Below are 19,767 nucleotides of genomic sequence, written 5' to 3'. Positions count from 1 at the left end.
GGTGTGTGGGTTCATTTCTGAATCTTCAATTCTATTCTCTTGATCTACATGCCTGTTACTGTACCAATAATAAGCAGGTTTTATCACTATTGCTCTGTAGTACAACTTGAGGTCAGGGATGGCAATTCCCTCCAGAAGTTTTTTATTGTTCAGAATAGTTTTCTTTATCCTGTTTTTTTTTGTTATTCCAAATGAATTTGCAAATTGTCAAAGAAAAATAAAAGTTCGTTAATTGTTGAGAATAGTTTTTACGATTCTGTGTTTTTTGTTATTCCAGATGAATTCACAAATTGCTCTTTCTATCTCTATGAAGAATTGAGTGGGAATTTTGATGGGGATTGCATTGAATCTGTAGATTGCTTTTGGCAAGATGGCCATTTTACTATATTAATCCTGCCAATCCATGAGCATGGGAGATCTTTCCATCTTCTGAGATCCTCAATTTATTTCTTCAGAGAGTTGACATTCTTGTCATACAGATCTTTTACTTGCTTAGTTAAAGTCACACCAAGGTATTTTATATTATTTGTAACTATTGTGAAGAGTGCTGTTTCCCTTATTTCTTTCTCAGCCTGTTTATCCTTTGAGTAGAGGAAGGCCACTAATTTGTTTGCATTAACTTTATATATAGCCAATTTGCTGAAATTGTTTATCAGGTTTAGGGATTCTCTGGTGGGATTTTTGGATTCACATAAGTATACTATCATATCATATGCAAATAGTGATATCTTTACTTTTTCTTTTCCAATTTGACCTCCTTTTGTTGTCTAATTGCTCTGGCTAGGACTTCAAATACTATATTGAATTGGTATGGAGAGAGTGGGCAGCCTTGTCTAGTCTCTGATTTTAGTGGGATTGCTTCAAGTTTCTCTTGATTTAGTTTGATGTCAGCTACTGGTTTGCTGCATATTACATTTACTATTTTTAGGTATGGACCTTGAATTTTTGTTCTTTCCAAGACTTTTATCATGAAAGGGTGTTGGATTTTGTCAAATGCTTTTTAAGCATCTAAAGAAATGATCATGGGTTTTTTTTCTTTGAGTTTGTTTATATAGTGGATTACATTGATGGATTTCCATATATTGAACCATCCCTGTATCCCTGGGATGAAGCCTACTTGATCATGGTGAATGTTTTCATGTGTTCTTAAACTCAGTTGGCAAGAATTTTATTGAGTATTTTTGCATCGATATTCATAAGGGAAATTGGTCTGAAGTTCTCCCTTTGGGGTCTTTGTGTGGTTTAGGTATCAGAGTAATTGTGGCTTCTTTAAACAAATTGGGTAGTGTCCCTTCTGTTTATATTTTTGTTGAATTGTTTGAAGAGTATTGGTATTAGGTCTTCTTTAAAGGTCTGATAGAACTCTGCACTAAACTCAACTGGTCCTTTGCTTTTTTTTTTTTTTTGCTTGGGAGACTATTAATGACTGCTTCTGTTTCTTTGTAGGGGTTATGGGACTGTTTAGATCATTTATCTGATCCTGATTTAACTTTGGAACCTGGTATCTGTCTAGAAATTTGTCCATTTCATCCACACTTTCCAGTTTTGTTGAGTATAGCATTTTGCAGTAGGATCTGATTTTTTTTTTATTTCCTTGGTTTCCATTATTATGTCTCCCTTTTCATTTCTGATGTTGTTAATTTGGATACTGTGCCCTCTGGTTAGTCTGGCTAAGGGTTTATATATCTTCTTGATTTTCTCAAAGAACCAACTCCTGGTTTGGTGGATTCTTTGTATAGTTCTTTTTGATCCTACTTGGTTGACTTCAGTCCTGAGTTTAATTATTTCCTGCCATTTACTCCTGAGCAAATACACTCTTGGGTGTATTGACTTTTTTTAAATTTTTTAATTTTTTTTTTTTTTTTTTTTTTTTTTTTTTTTTTGCTCTAGAGTTTTCTGGTGTGCTGTCAAGCTGCTGGTTTATGCTCTCCAGTTTCTTTTTGGAGGCACTCAGAAATATGAGCTTAGCCCTGCTTTCTTTGTGTTCCTAAAGTTTGTGCCTTCATTTTCATTACATTTTAAAAAGTCTTTAATTTCTTTCTTTGTTCCTTCCTTTAACAGGGTATCATTGAATAGGGTGTAATTCTGCTTCCATGTTTATTTGAGCTTTGTATTGTCTTTCTTTTTTTCTTATGGAAGACCAGCCTTAGTCCCTGCTTATCTGATAGGATGCATGGCCTCATTTCAATCCTCTTGTATCTGCTGAGGTCTGTTTTGTAACCAATTATATGGTCAGTTTTGGAAAAGGTACCATGAGGTGCTGAGAAGAAGGTATATTCTTATGTTTTATTATAAAATGTTGTATAGATATCTGTTAAATCCATTTTGTTCATAACTTTTGTTAATTCCATTGTGTCTCTGTTTAGGTTCTGTTTCCATGATCTGTCCATTGATGCGAGTGGGGTGTTGAAGTCTCCCACTATTATTGTGTGAAGTGCAATGCATGCTTTGAGCTTTAGTAAAGTTTCTTTTATGAATGTGGGTGCCCTTGCTTTGGAGCATAGATATATAAAATTGAGTGTTCTTCTTGGTAGATTTTTCCTTTGATGAATATGAAGTGTCCTTCCTTATCTTTTTTGATAACTTTAGGCTGCAAGTTGATTTTATTCAATATTAGAGTGACACCTCCAGCTTGTTTCTTGGGACCATTTGCTTGGAAAATTGTTTTCCAGCCTTTTACTTTGAGGTAGTGTCTGTCTTTGTCACTGAGGTGGGTTTCTTGTATGCAGAAAAACATTGGGTCCTGTTTATGTATCCAATTTGTTAGTCTATGTCTTTTTATTGGGGAATTGAATTCATTGATATTAAGAGATATTAAGGAAAAGTGATTGTTGCTTCCTGTTATTTTTGTTGTTAGAGGTGGAATTATGTTTATTTGGCTGTCTTCTTTTTGGTTTGTTACAAGATTATTTTCTTGATTTTTCTAGGGTGTAGTTTCCCTCCTTGTGTTGGAGTTTTCCATTTATTATCCTTTGGAGGACTAGATTTGTTGAAAGATATTGTGTAAATTTGTTTTTGTCTTGGAATATATTGGTTTCTCCATCTATGGTAATTGAGAGTATTTCTGGGTATAATAGTTTGGGCTGGCATTTGTGTTTTCTTAGGGTCAGTATGACTAGGATCTTCTGGCTTTTATAGTCTCTGGTGAGAAGTCTGGTGTAATTATGATAGGTCTGACTTTATATGTTACTTGACCTTTTCCCCTTACTGCTTTTAATATTTTTCTTTGTTTAATGCATTTGGTGTTTTGATTATAATGTAAAGGGAGGAATTTCTTTTTCTGGTCCAATATATTTGGAGTTCTGTAGGCTTCTTGTATGTCCATGGATATCTCTTTCTTTAGGTTAGGAAAGTTTTCTTCTACAATTTTGTTGAAGATACTTACTGGCTCTCTAATTTGGGAATCTTTGCTCCATTCTATGTCTATTAACCTTAGGTTTGGTCTTCTCATTGTGTCCTGGATTTTGTGGGCTGATGATTTGACTTAGGAGCTTTTTGTATTTTATATTTTTTGACTATTGCATTAATGTTTTTTATGGTATCTTTTGCATCTGAGATTCTCTCTTCTATCTCTTGTATTCTGTTGCTGATGCTTGCATCTATTACTCCTTGTCTCTTTCCTAGGTTTTCTATCCCCAGAATTGTCTCCCTTGTGGTTTCTTTATTGTTTCTACTTTCATTTTTAGATCCTGTACGGTTTTGTTCAATTCCTTCATGTGTTTGTTTGTGTTTTCCTGTAATTCTTTAAGGGATTTTTATGTTTCCTCTTTAAGGGCTTCTACCTGTTTACCTCTGTTCTTCTGTATTTCTTTAAGAAAGTTATTTATGTCTTTCTTAAAGTCTTCTATCATCATCATGAGACTTATTTTAAATCCAAATCTTGCTTTCTGGTATGTTGGGGTATCCAGGACTTGTTGTGGTTTGAGAACTGGTTTCTGATGATGCCAAGTAGCCTTGGTTTTTGTTGGTAAGGTTTTTGTGCTTGTCTTTTGCCATCTGGTTATCTCTGGTGTTAGTTGATTTTGCTGTCTCTGGCTGGAGCTTGTCCCTCCTATGGGCCTATAAGCCTGTGTCAGCACTCCTGGGAGATCATCTCTTTTCTGGAGGGACCTGTGTACTGAGGGTTGTGGAATAGCCCCAGCTCCCTTGCACAGATGGAGACTGAAAGGATACTGTCCCAGCTGCTCCACTGTTCCCATGCCCTGTGTGCTCCTGGCTGATCCTGCTCCAGACAGTTATTGGAGAGAAAGTGCAGATCTAACTTCTGAACCCGTGAGTGAGAGCATTCCTGGGAGACCAGCTCCTATCTCCTGGTGGGACCTGTGCACAGAGGACTGTGGAACAGTCCCAGCTCCCAGTAATGATGGCGGATCAGTCTCTAAATTCTTTCTAAGGTTAGTTGTCATTGCTACCAATCTCTAAATCCTTTCTGAGGGTAGTGACACTACCCCTACTGATAAACTACTGCCAACTGATGGATTCTGAGAGAAGGTCAGTCATCATCTTTAATTGTGGACCAAAGGAAGAGCCCACCCATCTCCAAAACATACTTTCAATCTCTTGGCCACATTTACAGTCTGATTAAGTTAGTGGGTCACTGTCCTGCCTGCTAGGACTGTGGGCACACAATGCTGCTCTTCATATGGTCTTCCACAATCACTGCATCAATTTGGGGTGCTTCCAACAGTGCCATTTTCTTTTTCACTTTCTCATTAGCCTCTTCATCTCCTTTCTTTTAGATATCAGTAATAGGTGTGAGATCATTCATCATTGTGGTTTTAACTTGTACTTCCCTGATCACAAGGAGTTTTCAATATTTTTCATATATATTGACATAGATAACTCTCAGGGAATTAGATTTCCTTGACTCAAACAGAATGAGCTAAATGGGAGGCAAAGAAGTAGAAATGGCATGTATAGAACACCCAGTTAAGAATTCTTGCTTTGTCTTTATAGGCATAGAAAAAAGGTTATTCTTGGTGGATATTGGTGATTGAGACACAGCATATATAAAAGAGATCTGATACCCATTATCAGTTGGGCTGAAACAACTTCTGATGGAAGGTAGAGAGGAACTAGAAGAAGAAATTAATGTAAAAACTTAGAGAGGTGCTGAGTTCTAGAGTACAGCTAGAGGGAAGGTTTGTGTTTGGGTCCACATGCATATTTCAGAGAAGCCACCACATTTGGTGGTATGTCTCCGCTCTGCTCATGAATGAATGTTGGTGTTTGCAGAGGATGAGGCAGCGGGATGAATGCTGGTGAATGAGGAAGTAGATACTTGAAAAGTGCACTAGTCTCAGGAAGGGAAAGATCAACATTCGAGATTGTGACCATTCCTTTTTTTTTTTTTTTTTTTCAAATCACACTAGGATATTGAAATACTATTGTTAGACTGTTCAGATATCTTAAAGAAATATACAGGGCCAAGGTAATTGATACTGTTCTAGTTTGCATCTCTGTTGCTGTCATTGACCACTCTGGTGAAAGGCAACTAGAGAAGGAAAGGTTAATTTAGTTTGCAGTTTATAGCTCATCATTAAGGAGATTAAGTCAGAAACCACAGTTGACCCACTGTCAACTTTCATACACAAACATATTTGCTACCCAACCATACCTTTTTCTTACTTCTTTATCCCTCAGGACTCATGTTAAAATCAAAATATAAAACACAGTTTAACTCTTTAAAAATCCAACATCCAGGACCCACTTACGATATTTTTGGCTCCAAAGAGTGTGGATAGCATATCTCTATGCTTCTGCCATCACAGTACAGTTTTTCTCATACGCTCAGGCCAGACTGACTTCCTACTTCATGCTATTTTTGGTGGTCATTCCAGAGTGCTGACATATCCATATGTTGGGGTCTCCATGGCAAAGACTCTGATGCGGGTATATGATGCCAACCATTAGGTTCTCTCCATGATCTCTCCAACATTGTACATTCCATGTTGCCCAAAAGAGTACCATGTGAAAGACTCTTAGCCATTATCAAGTTTGGTTGCTAGTTTGAGATGCAGCCTTGAGCCACTCTGGACCACAGCTTCTGTGTGGTGGCTGTGAGTCAATACTTTCCAGAAGATTTTGCTTTTATGATGCTGGTCTCTTTTTAATTACAGCTGGTTTTCCATACCCCCATTAACTAGTATTTATTGTCTTAGTAAGTCAAAGGTTTCATCTTAGTGGTGCTGATATCCTATCAATCATAGGTTACTATTTAGTGCCAGAAACTACAGCCTCTTAAATCAGATTATCACACAAACAGCTCCTGATAGACTTTTTGAGGGACTCTCAAACTTCTCCCTAAAATTCATGTCAGCCGTTCATAGTCTGGTTTGCTTTCAACATTATTAACTTCCAAGCTTCCACAGAATAGTCTGTTAGGTTTGGAACACTAATTGCCTTTCCAGCCCAAAGTTCCATGTTCTTTTTCAAAACTGTCCTTGAAACCAACTTGGTCAAGCTTGTCACAGCAGGATCCCATTTTTCTAACACCAATTTATGTCTTGGTTTGTTTTCTCCTGCTGTGATAAAAACCAAGCCCAAAAACAATTTGGAGATGAAAGGGTGTGCTTGGCTTATGTATCTTGGCCACAGCCCACCATAGAGGAAAGTCAGGGCAAGAACTCAAGGAGTGGAGGCAGGAACCATGGAGGAAAGATGATCAATCCAGACTCATATTCAGCTACTTTTCTTGTACTTCCTGGTAGTGGTGGAACCACCTACAGCAGGCTGGGCTCTTTCAATCAACGGTCAGGAAAATTTCCCACATACATGCCCACAAGTCAATCTTTTGGTGGGAATTCCTCAACTGAGGCTTCTTTCCACATATCTTTAGTTTCTGACAGGCTGACAAAACCTACCCAGAACACTTAACCAAAATTTGTTAAGCTTTGAATATAAAATGTCTCCCAAAGGCCCATGTATTGAATGCTTTCTCTTTTGGGAGGTGTGAGAAAATTCTGAATGGGGAGCCTCACTGGAGGACACAAGTCCCTGTCCCTTTCAGGTGAAGGGCCTTCTCCACCACAGGCTTCTGCCATCAGAATGCTCTGAGTGTGCAAGGCCAAGCCACCATGAGTAGAATTCTCTGAGAGCATAGCAAGCACCACATCACAACCAATGCTGGTGATACTCAGAATGCATCATTTCAAAAACAAAACTCAAGAAGACTGTGACATGTTCTTCAACAAAGTTCAGATGATCAGAGGCCTACACAGACTAAGTCTGGCACAGTCATGTTCAGGTTATTATATGGGGACTTGTGTGACTAGAAAGAAATGAAGCAGGAATGAAAGTTCTTAGGATAAGCTGTGGACTCTTTTGCTCAAGTGAAGTCCTTGAAGCTCTGTAAACTTACTATAAAAATAAAATCTGTACTGAAGTCTGTACTAAGTCACTACAAAATGGCAGAAATGGAGGAGGAGCAGAAAATGCAGCAGATAAATGTGTCAGTTTCACTAAATATGCTTTATGTCTGTGTGTAAAATCTGCCTTTATGGGTGGGTTGAATATGAAAAACAAACTGTAGGTTTAGAACTGTTTTATGAGAACTGAATGTTAGAGTACATATGCTAGGGTCTTAACCATGACTTTGACTTTTTATTACCTCTTTCTAAGGCACACCCATGACCTCATACTTCATTGTTCTGTGAATTTCCCTAGCCCCCCCCCCCCTCAAAAAAATAGATATGGGATTAATAGGTAATGCCAAATGAAACTCTTATGGAACTAAAGAAGCCTTTAAGCATAGTAATGGTAGAAACAACACTCCCATGTTGTTAGTTTCTCCACCAAACTGAACATTCCAAATCATACAGTACACAACAGTATTTAAGTCACCTGCACAGCAACCAAACTATGGTTCTATGGGCATTTCTGTAAACTCTATTTTGTGACTCTTCTTTTGTCAAAGCCCAACTTTGATATAAATGTCTAGTAAAGACTATGTCCTCAACAACAAAATTAGAGTGACGGAAAGTCATTATCACTTAATTCTGGTGATTCTAGGCACAGTGCGAAACCACTTGTGCTTGTAATAAACATGACAAGATATTCTATACTTAGGACTACTCTTCAGCAACATTGCAGTGTGAGTGTGGATTCTACATGCCTTAGTTCCTTGATTACTACTGTCATTGTAAAACACATCATCGATTGTCCAGTTCTGGGGTATTATATATGCTCTATACTGTTTCTCTTTACAAAAGAACAGAGGAAAAAAATATGGATATTCTCTTTTGGGACCAATAAAAACATTTTTATTTGTTAGGACTCTCTTGGGCTTAGGATGCAGCTAAGTAGTAAGACTTACCTAGCATGCATGAGGCCCCATGTTTATCCCCTGCACTGCAATAAATGCCCTAGTTCCTGAATAAAATCTATTCCCCTATCCTGTTATAAATCAATGAAATCAAGTTATTTTGGGAATCATGTATGCTATTTAAATCAACTTCCTGAATTATGGAATTGGCTCCTGAGAACGATCACAGCCTGACATCTACACCTTATGATAGCAGCCTCTTATTTAGTATCAGCACATTCTGATGTTCTCACATTAAGTTTTAATCCAACAACACTTTCATCTTCAACGAGTTGGTTGGCCTCTAAATTGGAATTGGGCCCAGTAAAATGTGATACTCAGCTCAATTAAAGGGAGTCCCAGAGAGGATAAAAGTGCAGGTGCTAGGGGCCCCCTTGTGGCTGATAAGTAGAGTAACCATAGGCACATATTGAATTTAATTGCCATAAACTTATTTTTTTTTTGCTGTTCAGTTAAAATTCCATTTTAAGAATTCTCTGTTGAGTACTGAAGACAGAAAGATAAGTGGGATACAGTCTAAGCCATAGAGGAATTAAAAATGACTACATTTCAACCTTCCTTGCTAAGTACTACAGAGTGATGTTAATTCTGGGAACCAAATTTGAATCCTTCGAAAGTGCCTATAAATGAACTCCCCTGCCTTTAGGACATTTTTTATGTGAATTTCATAGCAGCTAATACTATCCAAAAACTTCTGACAAGTATGTGATTTTTTTCACACACAAGTGTAATCATTTATACACTAGAAAACACAAAATTATTTCTTTCTAGGTAAGCTAACATAAAGCCCTATGCTCTCATTACCCTATCAGTATTTAAGTTCATTAATTCTTGCCAAGACACTATCCAAATAGTGAAACCAAGGTAACAATCCTTCTTATCTGCTAACCAGTCTCCTATGACTAATGAGTTTAGACCCTGAATGGTTTGATTGTACTTAACATAGCTTCACTCAATGTCTGATCAATAGTTTCTGCTCACTAGCAGAAAATATATAGGATTTTATGAAGTCAAATTAACACAAGCTAGGCTTCTGCAAGGGTTAGTCATGTGCAGGAATATGTGTTACACACACACACACACACACACACACACACACACACTCGGAGGATCAATTCCAACACCAGCTACTGAGCAGCTGTCACAGTTCTCGTGTTGGGAGGAACTTTCTATCAAGTTATAGAGTCCTATATCCAGTTACCAACCAGTCCCTGGCTTGGCACTGCTTAACCAAATGATACACTTGTAATGCCTAACGTGATTGTATAAATGATTTAGTTGGGTCTTCTTTCTCACTATAAAAGATACAGTGATGATTATACAGATCCAGTGCAGGCACGGAACAAGTGTATTATGTTTCCAACATTGAGTGTGAAAGGGTGGAAAGGTTTCAGTGAATTCCTACTTTACATAAATCAATGAGAGCCAAAAATGTTCACAAAGTCGATTTATTTACAAATACCAGTGATTCTAGATTCAATCTACAAGACATTTATAAGATGCCAAAGAGAAAGGTGGTAGGGGAGTCTTAACATTGTTTTAAATCTAGGCTGTTACGGGCCCCAGAGGTGGCACACACCTGTCATCCCAGCACTTGGGAGGTAGAGGTAGGAGGATCAGGTACTCAAGGCTAACCTAGGCTACATAGCAAGTACAGGGAAAGCCTGGACTACATGTGACCCTGTCTCAAAACAAACCGAGAAAAAAAAATGTAACATTAAAAACAAAACCCCTCAAAAAACAAAATTTAAATTTCTACAAAGCATTTTCAACTTGGCTATCTTTCTCATTGTAAAGGAATTTCCAAATGTCACTTTTTAAATCTTTTGGGATATTAAAATAGCATTTTTATAGGCCTTTTCAGTTTGTTTCTATGTACAGAATTATGAAGAACTACCCCTTATTTTTAATATTTTCTGTGTACCATGTAAGACTATTTTTTCATAATTGATAACAAAATGAAAATTCCCATCAATATTTTAGAACATTATGAAACTGAAACAAAATTTTACTTTGGGCAAGATTTTGAGTATACATATCTCAAGACCCAAATATATAGTTATGTAAATGACTCAATGACATTGTGGACAATGAACCCTTTTCTCAACTGTACCGATTTATTGAAGTCTTTATCATGTGTTCCTGTAGTGTCACTCAGTTCATTCATTGCCTTATCCATTCTTTCAGAAATGAGACTCATACAATGAATTTGTTCCCTCCCCTCCAGCTGTACTAACATCCCTGTCCTCCTAGCTCTCAGGATTCATGCTCAAGGCCAGTGTGGGCTATATGGGTTTGAGGCCCGCTGACCTACACAGGGACAGCCTATCTCAAAAATCCAAAAAGAATCTGCAACAAGAAATTTAAATCATGGGACTGTCAGAACATTTAAAAACTCAAGCTGAACTCTGAAGGGAAAGTACTAATACAATGACTTAAAGGGCTTCCTTAGCCCTTAGTTAGGATTTTGAAAGGTATTAAGGGATGGAACAATTTAATATGTTGAGGGATTCAACAGACTGGAGAGATAAATACATGCTAGATTTAGAGGGGCCTAGCTAGTATGCCGAGTTTTGAATTTCATCCAGTATTGAAACATTTCAAGTAAGGGAATAAATGATCAGACTTGAATTTCATAAGGCCACACAGGCAGAAAAACGGTGAGGAAGATAGTGGAGGCACAGAGGAGTCACTGCAATCACTTGGGCTTAGGAGGGCCAGAAATGATAATCCAAGTTTACAGCTGGTCCTCACAGTGGTCCTCAGTCAATCAGCAGCATTAATACAAAACCAAGGGTGTTCCAGAAGTAATCTTGTCTTTTCCCTCCAACCTTCAAAAACAGCATTAATATTCATCTTGAGTCATTTGTATCTGAGAGACCCCATGAATAAGGAACAAAACTTGGGTGGTTAATAGGGGAGAACTTACTATTTAAAGTATGGTATTTAAAGGTGCTTGTGATCCATCCAAGGAAGTAGACCCACTGGTGGGCATATGGTCAGTGAGGCTAGAATTAAGTCTGGGTGTGAGAATGTTCAGCATATATCAATTTGTTGATATTTGAAGCACGGTCAGACTCACCTCCTGGGATTCAACCAGGGAAAACATATTGTTAATCAGAGGACTCAGAAAGTCCAACAAAACATTACTTAAAAGTTACATACAGCAAACAGTACTTCACAAAAAAACAGAAAGGACTTCCAATGGTAGGAAGCAGTGTGAGGAGGGGGTGCAAAGTTCCAAGTGGAAGGATGGTCAACATAATCACTCTGCGTCAAAGGTCACATTAATAGACAAGAGTCCATTAGATCTGGTAATCCTGATTGATGCCAGAGTAAAGCTAATTGGTAGAGATTATTTCCCATTAAAGTTCTTTCTTGACCTCAGTATATGGGGATGCAATTTAGAGATTCTGCTTTCAAAGTTCAGATGAGTAGAAAATGTGGTGTGCAGCCAGCTTGCAAATGTTCTGTCTTCCACTAGATGGTAATTTCTTTGAAGCATAAGGAAGGCACATACAGATTAAGTAAGACCCAGTCCTAACACTCAGAATTTATAACAAAGAAATAGATAACCTACAGTACAAAGATGGAGCATCACAGTTATCAAATGTGAGGATTCAAAAGAGGAACAAACCATTTGTAGACAATCCAGAAAGGTGTCTCAGACGTTAGCACAGAGAATCACACATATAAATACTGGATTATAGTAATTGCTGGCATTTTTCTCTCAACATTTCTAGGCAATCAGTAATAAACAGAGTCCCATTTATTCCAAAATAAAAAAAATTGAAACTCATTCATGAGATATTTATTAAAATAACACATTTAGGGGAAAATCAATACAATGTATACATCATTACTGAAAACTGTATACCATCATACAAAAAAGGACTTTATTTTGGGAAATCAATTTCTAATTATGGCAAGTTTTACTTCAGAAATAAATCCACAGACCAGCACATTCTAGTTCACCCTTAAAGACTGGCATGCTGAGCAAGGAATGTTCTTATTCTTTGTAGGAGTTCCTTCTTTACACTGTCAGGGACCAGGGCTGAAACATAAGAATTAAACATCAATGTAAGAAGACTCCAAAGATCACATGTGAATCTGACTTGATGCTTTATTAAAAAAATACTAATAAAGGGATTTCACAGAACTTTCATGGTTGAATTAAAATATAAAAAGATAAAAATATCAGACTTAACATCTAATATCTAAACACATAGCTTATCAAGCCTGGGAAAATTCTTTAAATTGGATATATACAAGTCCATTTGAAAATACAAAGTCACACTGATAAATCTTAGACCAGACAGATGGAATCACCTTGGGATAGTCTGACTGCAAAAGCACCAATGGAGCCAGAATCTTTTTCTTTAAAGATTTATTTATTTTATTTTATGTATACAACTACACTGTTGGTCTCTTCAGACACATCAGAAAATGGTATTTGATCCATTTCAAGATGGTTGTCAGCCACCATGTGGTTGCTGGGAATTGAACTCGGCACCTCAGAAAGGGCAGTCAGTGCTTTTAACAACCTCTGAGCCATCTTTCCAGGGAAAGAACTTTTATCGTATTGGGGTAGGGGGCAGGGGGCAGGGGGCAGGGGATTAAGGGTCAAAGCTAACCTTCTTGAGGTGGCGGCTAAATGAATCAATGCATGTATACAAAAACTCATGAAACTTTTCTTTAAAACAGAGGCTATTAATTTGAAGTAGGGAGGGGCACATGGTAAGGTTAAGAGGGAAGTATGGCAAAGGCAGAAATGTAATTACAATCTCAGAAAGAGGGTCAATTGTACTGGATACCAATGGGCAAGGTACAAGACATGAAAATATCTAAGATGAAAATGATCAAAAAGAAACAGGATGTCTAAACAATGTTAAAAAAAATTAAAATAGAGAAAGAAATAAGAGAAAACTAGCTTAAAGCATAAACTCATAAAATGAACAAATATTTTCCCAGAGCCATACTTTAAAAAAAAATGTTTTTCAGATGTAAACAAGCTTTAAGAAAAAGGACCAAGGGGGTTTATAATTCCTTCTCAACAGGAATTCATATGCTGTAGTAATCTTCACACATTTGTTTTCTGTTGGAATGATTCTGACTGTGGCTATGTGTAAAGACATGCTACAATTCATCTAATTAGATGCTTTCATTTCTGTCTTAAATATGTATCATGGTGAATTACCAAATTCTTAACTAGACAATCAAGAAGAAAGACTTTCATTTATTTTTACTAAGGAAAGAGATAGTAGGACAATGACTCAGGACTGGAATACATGTTGAATTATTAATATTTAGGTGGAATCAGGCCATATTTAATAAAGTTTATAAATGCTCGCTTTAGGTGGCATGTCCCTAAGATCTCATGTTAAAACTGATCTGCCTTACCAATCATCAATCTAAGACTGACCACTCTAAATGCCGACTTACCCCTATCATCTCATTTGTCACTCAGGACCCTACACCAGTCCTCTAGGCAACTGTGCTCAACTTCCCCCCACAGGAACAACAACTCCAGGATATTGGAAAGGATTTTTTTCCTACAAAAAGCCTGTTTCCTGGCAGTTTGTGCTTCTTACCTCTGCCTTTTGGAGTGATTTCAGCCACCAAGTCATCAACAGTAACGTGTTCTAGTCCTTTTTCTTTAATTACCTCTTATGCAAAAGCAAAAAACAAATCATATCATTTAAAATCATTATCTGTAAGAAAGATTTTCATAGAGGAAGGGTTAAAATCATGTTTTTAGAGTATAGACTGGTCTTTAAATAAAAAGAGGAAACTTTTTTTCTTTTTTAATGAAAATTTATAGCCTCATGAATGTATTAATGTCCAGAATATAGACAGTCTGTTTATACTTCAGCTAAATAACTTACGCAAAGAGCTGTAATATTAGGGTATATTACAACTGGACAGAGTCCAATCCATCTTTTATAAAAAGCTGGAACCGAACAGAGTTTACTGTAATCACATTACTCATGTATCAAGGAAACAAAATGTATTATTTGAATCTACTTTATAACTTTATAGCCAAAATTAGGATGAAAAGCTACTGTGCTCATTTCTCTTCTCTAGCCCGGACCAAGGGAAATGACGAGGGAATACAATCAACATTTCTGGAAGCCTGCTAGTTGCTTTACAACTTTAAATATCTACGAGAAAACTCCTGAGTCAGAGGTAGACAATTGAGGGATAGAGATTACTCATCTGCACCAGCTGCAGCATATGCGTGATTTCAGCTTCCCTTTTATGAATACATCACAATACTTTCTTATAGTTAATACAGACGTAATCTATTATTTACTTGTAGAAAACATTGTAGTATAAAAACAACTCATTAAAAATATCTAAAAGTTCACTATATCAAAAATTGAGCCAGAAAAGGGGTTCATTTTAATAAAAAGCATGTGCAATATCAACAATATCTACCAAAAGTAAAATAAATAAATAAATAAATAAATAAATAAATAAATAAATAAATGCCCTTTAATTGTACATAACTCCCTGACATTGTTAACACAGGACAGTTACATCTATCAAATCACCAAATGCTCCCTGTATTAAGGGAAATATCAGGATTACTAATGTTACTTTAAAACAAAGGAGTACATATTTTGATCTTAGAGGATCTTCAGAACTCATGCTTCTTTTTTGCAAAACACATGAATAATTCCTAAAAATTCAGGAGTTAAGTCAAGCATATCACTGAGAAGAAAACTCTCACTATAGTACACAATTTCCATTTGCTTAAAATGGCGCCTGAGGACTTACACTGTAGCCCTTTCTTATTAGGGCTCCCAGATCAACCCAGTTCAGAGCAACAGAAGCAGCTTATCTAAGTAAAAGTGATTACCTTTACAGTGTGCCTTCAACTGGTCCTTCCAGCCGCACTCAATTAATTTAGCTCTCAGCAACTCTTTGAGGCTGTTTAAAAGGAAATGTTTTCAAATTAATAGAAACAAAATACTTTAGATAGGAATGTCTGAAGCAATGTACTAGTACAAACTGTTCAACTAAAAACTCCTTCTTTCCGTCCCTACTCTTTAATTATGGTCTAATCCTGAGTCATTACTTAAGTTCCTGATGTTACAAAAGCCAAATTTCGTCCTCACTTATCTTTAAGTTCTAAATCCATTCACTAACTACAGCCTTAAGTTGCTCCATATCCATACTGCAGTAATGACATGGCTACTGTCATTTAATTAGCAGGATTTTTTTCTTTCATGCTGAAAATGCTGTACCAATTGGTGACACCAAGAAAATATTGTTACCCCTTTGCCACACCTATTTGTGTAAACTCAAAATCCTTAACTGAAATTACTTTTCAGTTTAAATGTCACACTAAAAAAACCAGATTTGCTTTCTTTGCAAGTCTCTATTCTTTCACCATCACTTTCAGAGATATATTATGTGGTATGGTTATCTTGATATCTATTAGGCCTTTCAATTTCAAGAGCCAAAACCCAACTGAATGTTCTTTCCTACTCTCTCCTCCTCAAAATGACAATCTCATTCTTCTAGTTTGTTGGGTAGAACTTGGGAATATCCTTCATCTTGCTACATTTCCAATGTATGAGTAAATCTTCCAGTTTCAGTTTAAAATGCTTACCTAGAATTCAAATGTTTCTCTGCCAAGAGTACCCTAGTTCCAGCCACCATCATCCTTGTCTGAACTTACACCTAACTTGCCACATCCACTCCCTGCCTCTTCCTTGAACATAACATTCTCTTCAAAATCTTCAGTGCTTTTGCCATTTACCCAGGATAAGTTCTAAGACAAATAACCTCTGCCTTCTCCTCAGCTATGCTGACTCTATCTCCTCTCCTTTTATCTACTTTTCTCCTTAGCACATTCAGGCAGTTTATGTTAAAATTGTGGCTACTAGAGCTCCCATTCTGTCATACTCCTTTGATGTTTTACCAGATACTTTATCTTTTCGATCTAAAACATCACCCTCCCTGCATATCCCATGCTTTATTTTTTTTCCCCTGGCACTCTGAATCACCATGTGACATATTACACAATTACATGTGTTTCCTTGCCATTAAAATGTGACTTTACTATGTGTATCCTGGGCACCTAATAGAGACTGGCACAAGACAGGCACTGGATGAATAAGAGAAAAAACCGAAATCCTCTAAGCATACTGTTAACACTATGTGCAGCTACCTCAGCACAGCATCTGGTATCTCTTTCTTCACATGGAGGTCTGTTTCTCCTTTCCATTTTGAAAAAGTATCAAGTATGTTCTCCTTTCCATTTTTGCTTCTTTTACTTTCATCCCCATCACTTTTCTAACAAATTTTTCTACCATTTATCTTGGTCCTTTCAAATCTACATTCACATTGATACAATGAAAATGTAACCTAGTCACTTCCTTTCCAAAAATCCTTACTAATTCCCATTATAAACAGGATGAACAGGAACATACGCTTTTGCAAACAAGGCACTCAGTTTTCTGCTCTGTAACAGAAAAACAAGCAAACACTATTGTGTCATTCTCCCTATATAAATCTGGACAAGGTTCTTATAATGTGAAACATGACCTGGGCAAGGCTGAGTGTAACTTGCCTATTACCTAAGCAAGATGGTAATCAAGTGAGGCTCTTTGCTGAGATAGGTACTCTGAGCTGGTGGAATGTAAATTTGGAACTGCTAATCTCTGCCACCTGTGGGTAGGGCCTGTTTGAGAATAAAGACAATAAAGACAACAAAGACTGAAAGCAGAGCTGAGAGAAGAAAAGATATATCTTGCAACAATATCTATGCGCCTGGACTCAATGATGTAAAAAGCATCTTCAAATCTTCCATATTTTAATTAGATGGATTGAAATAGTTCCATTGGTCAAAACAGTTCTGAAATTCAGTATGTTTTCAATGGACAGAATTCTTACCCAGCAATCCTGTATACTGCTCCAGCCACAAGCTCTCCCTCCCACTTTCCCTATAATCTTAGTTCCTGAGCACTTACCAGGAACCAAAGCTCTGGCTGCATATTCTGTTGCCTAGACCTTCCTTTCCCTTTTTGAGCTTCTAGAACTGCTGATTGTTCTTCCACCCTAGGTGAAATTCTTTTATTTTTGAAATTTACCCAAAGACCTCCAGGTAAAATGGAAGAGATTCCTCTCATCCCGACATTCCTTTTTTACACTTGATTACCCTCTTCTAGGAGCCTTTCTACGTTCGTTTCTCAGCTCTTTCTGTAAACATTTGCTCCTTAAATTTAGATTTTGAGCATAGCATTATTCAGTGGGAATACAAAGGTATTTCTGTCAGGGAGTGTGGAGCACACTGAAGACCATAAACTAAGGGAGTAAGTAGGTAGTGAATACAAGAGCTAGAATCTGAAGACACATAACTGAATATTAAAACATGAGGAACAAGAAAGTCCTTCACAAAACAGTAACAGCACATGTTGCTCCAGAGTTAAGAGTTTGAGGTAATTAAACATAGTTCTATATTAAAACCTGGGTAATATTCTCCAGCTGTAGATAGTTGCGTCTATGCTGTCTCTTCTCCACGGTTAAAAATGCTTTAGCAGTGTCACTGATTGCTTATCTTTGTATATGACTCTTCCAAATCTTGTAATCCTGATTCAAACTATTATAGATGTTAAGAATAGAAACTGATAATCTTTACTTTTCTGTAATTCTTTCCAGATGTTTTGGCACTTGACGCTTGAAATTCCTCCAATATAATTATTAAAGATGGTAAAACCTAATTTATTGATACAATGTATTACTTACCGTTCTCTTTCTCCAGTTTCTATTAACTTTTGGTTAATCGCTGCTCTCATCTGCGCATCTTTGTTCATCTTGCTAACCTGGACATCAACATGCATTTTGAGATACATAACATTCAGAAAAGTGTTTCCTTCTAAGTCCTCTCTAGACAATCATCCTAACACACTGAACATTATAATAAGGCTGATAATTTCAAGTACTTTACATGGTATTATTATTCTTAGTATTATTTCCTGTATCCCAATTCCCATCCCTCATAAGCTCTCTATCTTTTTTTTTTCAGGTAATAACTACTATTATAATACCATTGAGCATTTATGTACCTAAAACTGAGCATATTTAACCCCCAACTTTGCTCTAATGACACAATTCTATTTTACAGATGAGAACACTGAGGCACAGAGACAGAATGGGAAGTCAGGTACTTGGACACCAGGAGCCCCAACTTATTTAGTTGTACATCAATATCTGTCTACTATTCATTTCTGCATCTTAATTGCATTCAATCTTCGGGAAAGCCATATAGTACACATACTAATAAAAGAAACCATTATGGAAAATGAAGTAAGACTATGTACTTTACTTCTTAATAAAATTTACGGAGAATTACAACTGCTACCCTAGCTGTGGGTTGGTTTCTGTGCCCACAAATATACTTATTACTGAAGGGTAAGAAAACGAATTTCAAACTAGTCTTTGAGAAATCCTTCATTGTCAATAAAAACAGCGAACCAATGCCAAAATCGGTGTAGAAAAAAACAAACGAACAAAAAAAAAAAACCAAAGATAACTTTTGAGAGCATTTTTGCCATTTAAAAGTTTAAGATAAAATCAGGTTTAAGTTAATGTTTTCCTACTTAATGTCACTAACTTGAGTCTACTTTTGTAATTTCCCGTCTTGTCTGTATGAAAACTCGGACTACAAAGAATTTTCAAAGTTGGACTACGCAAGAAGCAGGTGAACCGAGGGTTAGTAACTAGGCAACGCTTTACTTCTGTAGCTGGGGCTTAACGTTTCCTAAATAACCCCAAAAGTTTAGACAGTGCCATACTAAGAACAGCAAAACTTCGTCTCGTCTTGGCCCCTACAACCAAGGATAGTGACCTTGGGCAAGTCACTTAATTCCTAAAGGCCTCAGTTTTCTCACTGGTAAGACAAGGGCGCTAGGGAATCCCTCCCAGTTCGGACATTCTTTTGGAAAATGCAGCACGGCGGAGACAGCTGGAGAGGCGGGAGGGGAGGAGCCAGAAAACAAAGCGAGGACTGGCTCCAGGCCAACTCCAGCAGCACGCCCTGTCGGAGAGCCCTACAGGCCCGCGAGCGCGGGTCGGGGAAGCTAACGAAAGACAGCACATCGAAAGGAGCCTGGGCTGGGCCCGGGTCCCGGCCCTGAGGACCACGGGCATAGCTCACCACCATCACCGCGGGCGAGGGCCGTCCCTTCCCAGCGACGAAATGACCCTTGCGCTGGCGACCGTTACCTACCACACTCTTCGGCTGCCCGGACTTAGACCCTCAGTAGCTCGGGCACCTAAGCACACAGAAAGCTAGACCACGCATTTCCGGGGCGGGATCTGGCCACCCTGCCTATAAAGTGAGAATTTAACTAGCGCGGGCCGCCTTCTGGTCGCTCAGCCCTCTGGGTAAGGAAGTCCAGAGTCTCTTAGCTGGCCTGTGTTCTGGTATCAGA

At 37.5% G+C, this 19,767-nt stretch overlaps 1 protein-coding gene across 2 annotated transcripts; it reads right to left on the bottom strand.

Moving 5' to 3' along the window:
- Positions 1-12,119: 12,119 nt before the first annotated feature.
- Positions 12,120-19,661, bottom strand: Eny2 (ENY2 transcription and export complex 2 subunit). 2 transcript variants are annotated; one of them, XM_052160435.1, is made up of 5 exons: positions 19,563-19,661; positions 18,080-18,156; positions 15,186-15,256; positions 13,915-13,989; positions 12,120-12,377 (listed from the first exon to the last, which is right to left on the bottom strand). In XM_052160435.1, exons 2-5 carry the CDS (start codon positions 18,145-18,147, stop codon positions 12,301-12,303), a joined length of 291 nt encoding a protein of 96 aa, XP_052016395.1. In that variant the 5' UTR covers positions 18,148-18,156; positions 19,563-19,661; the 3' UTR covers positions 12,120-12,300. The 2 variants fall into 2 exon arrangements, with proteins under 2 accessions (XP_052016395.1, XP_052016394.1); XM_052160434.1 differs by having other exon boundaries at positions 19,491-19,644.
- Between the last annotated feature and the right edge of the window lie 106 nt (positions 19,662-19,767).

Source organism: Apodemus sylvaticus, chromosome 17 (genome assembly GCF_947179515.1).
Source record: "Apodemus sylvaticus chromosome 17, mApoSyl1.1, whole genome shotgun sequence".
NCBI lineage: Eukaryota > Metazoa > Chordata > Mammalia > Rodentia > Muridae > Apodemus > Apodemus sylvaticus.
The sequence above is the reverse complement of the archived record's forward strand: the minus strand, read 5'-3'. Positions and strand labels throughout refer to the sequence as shown.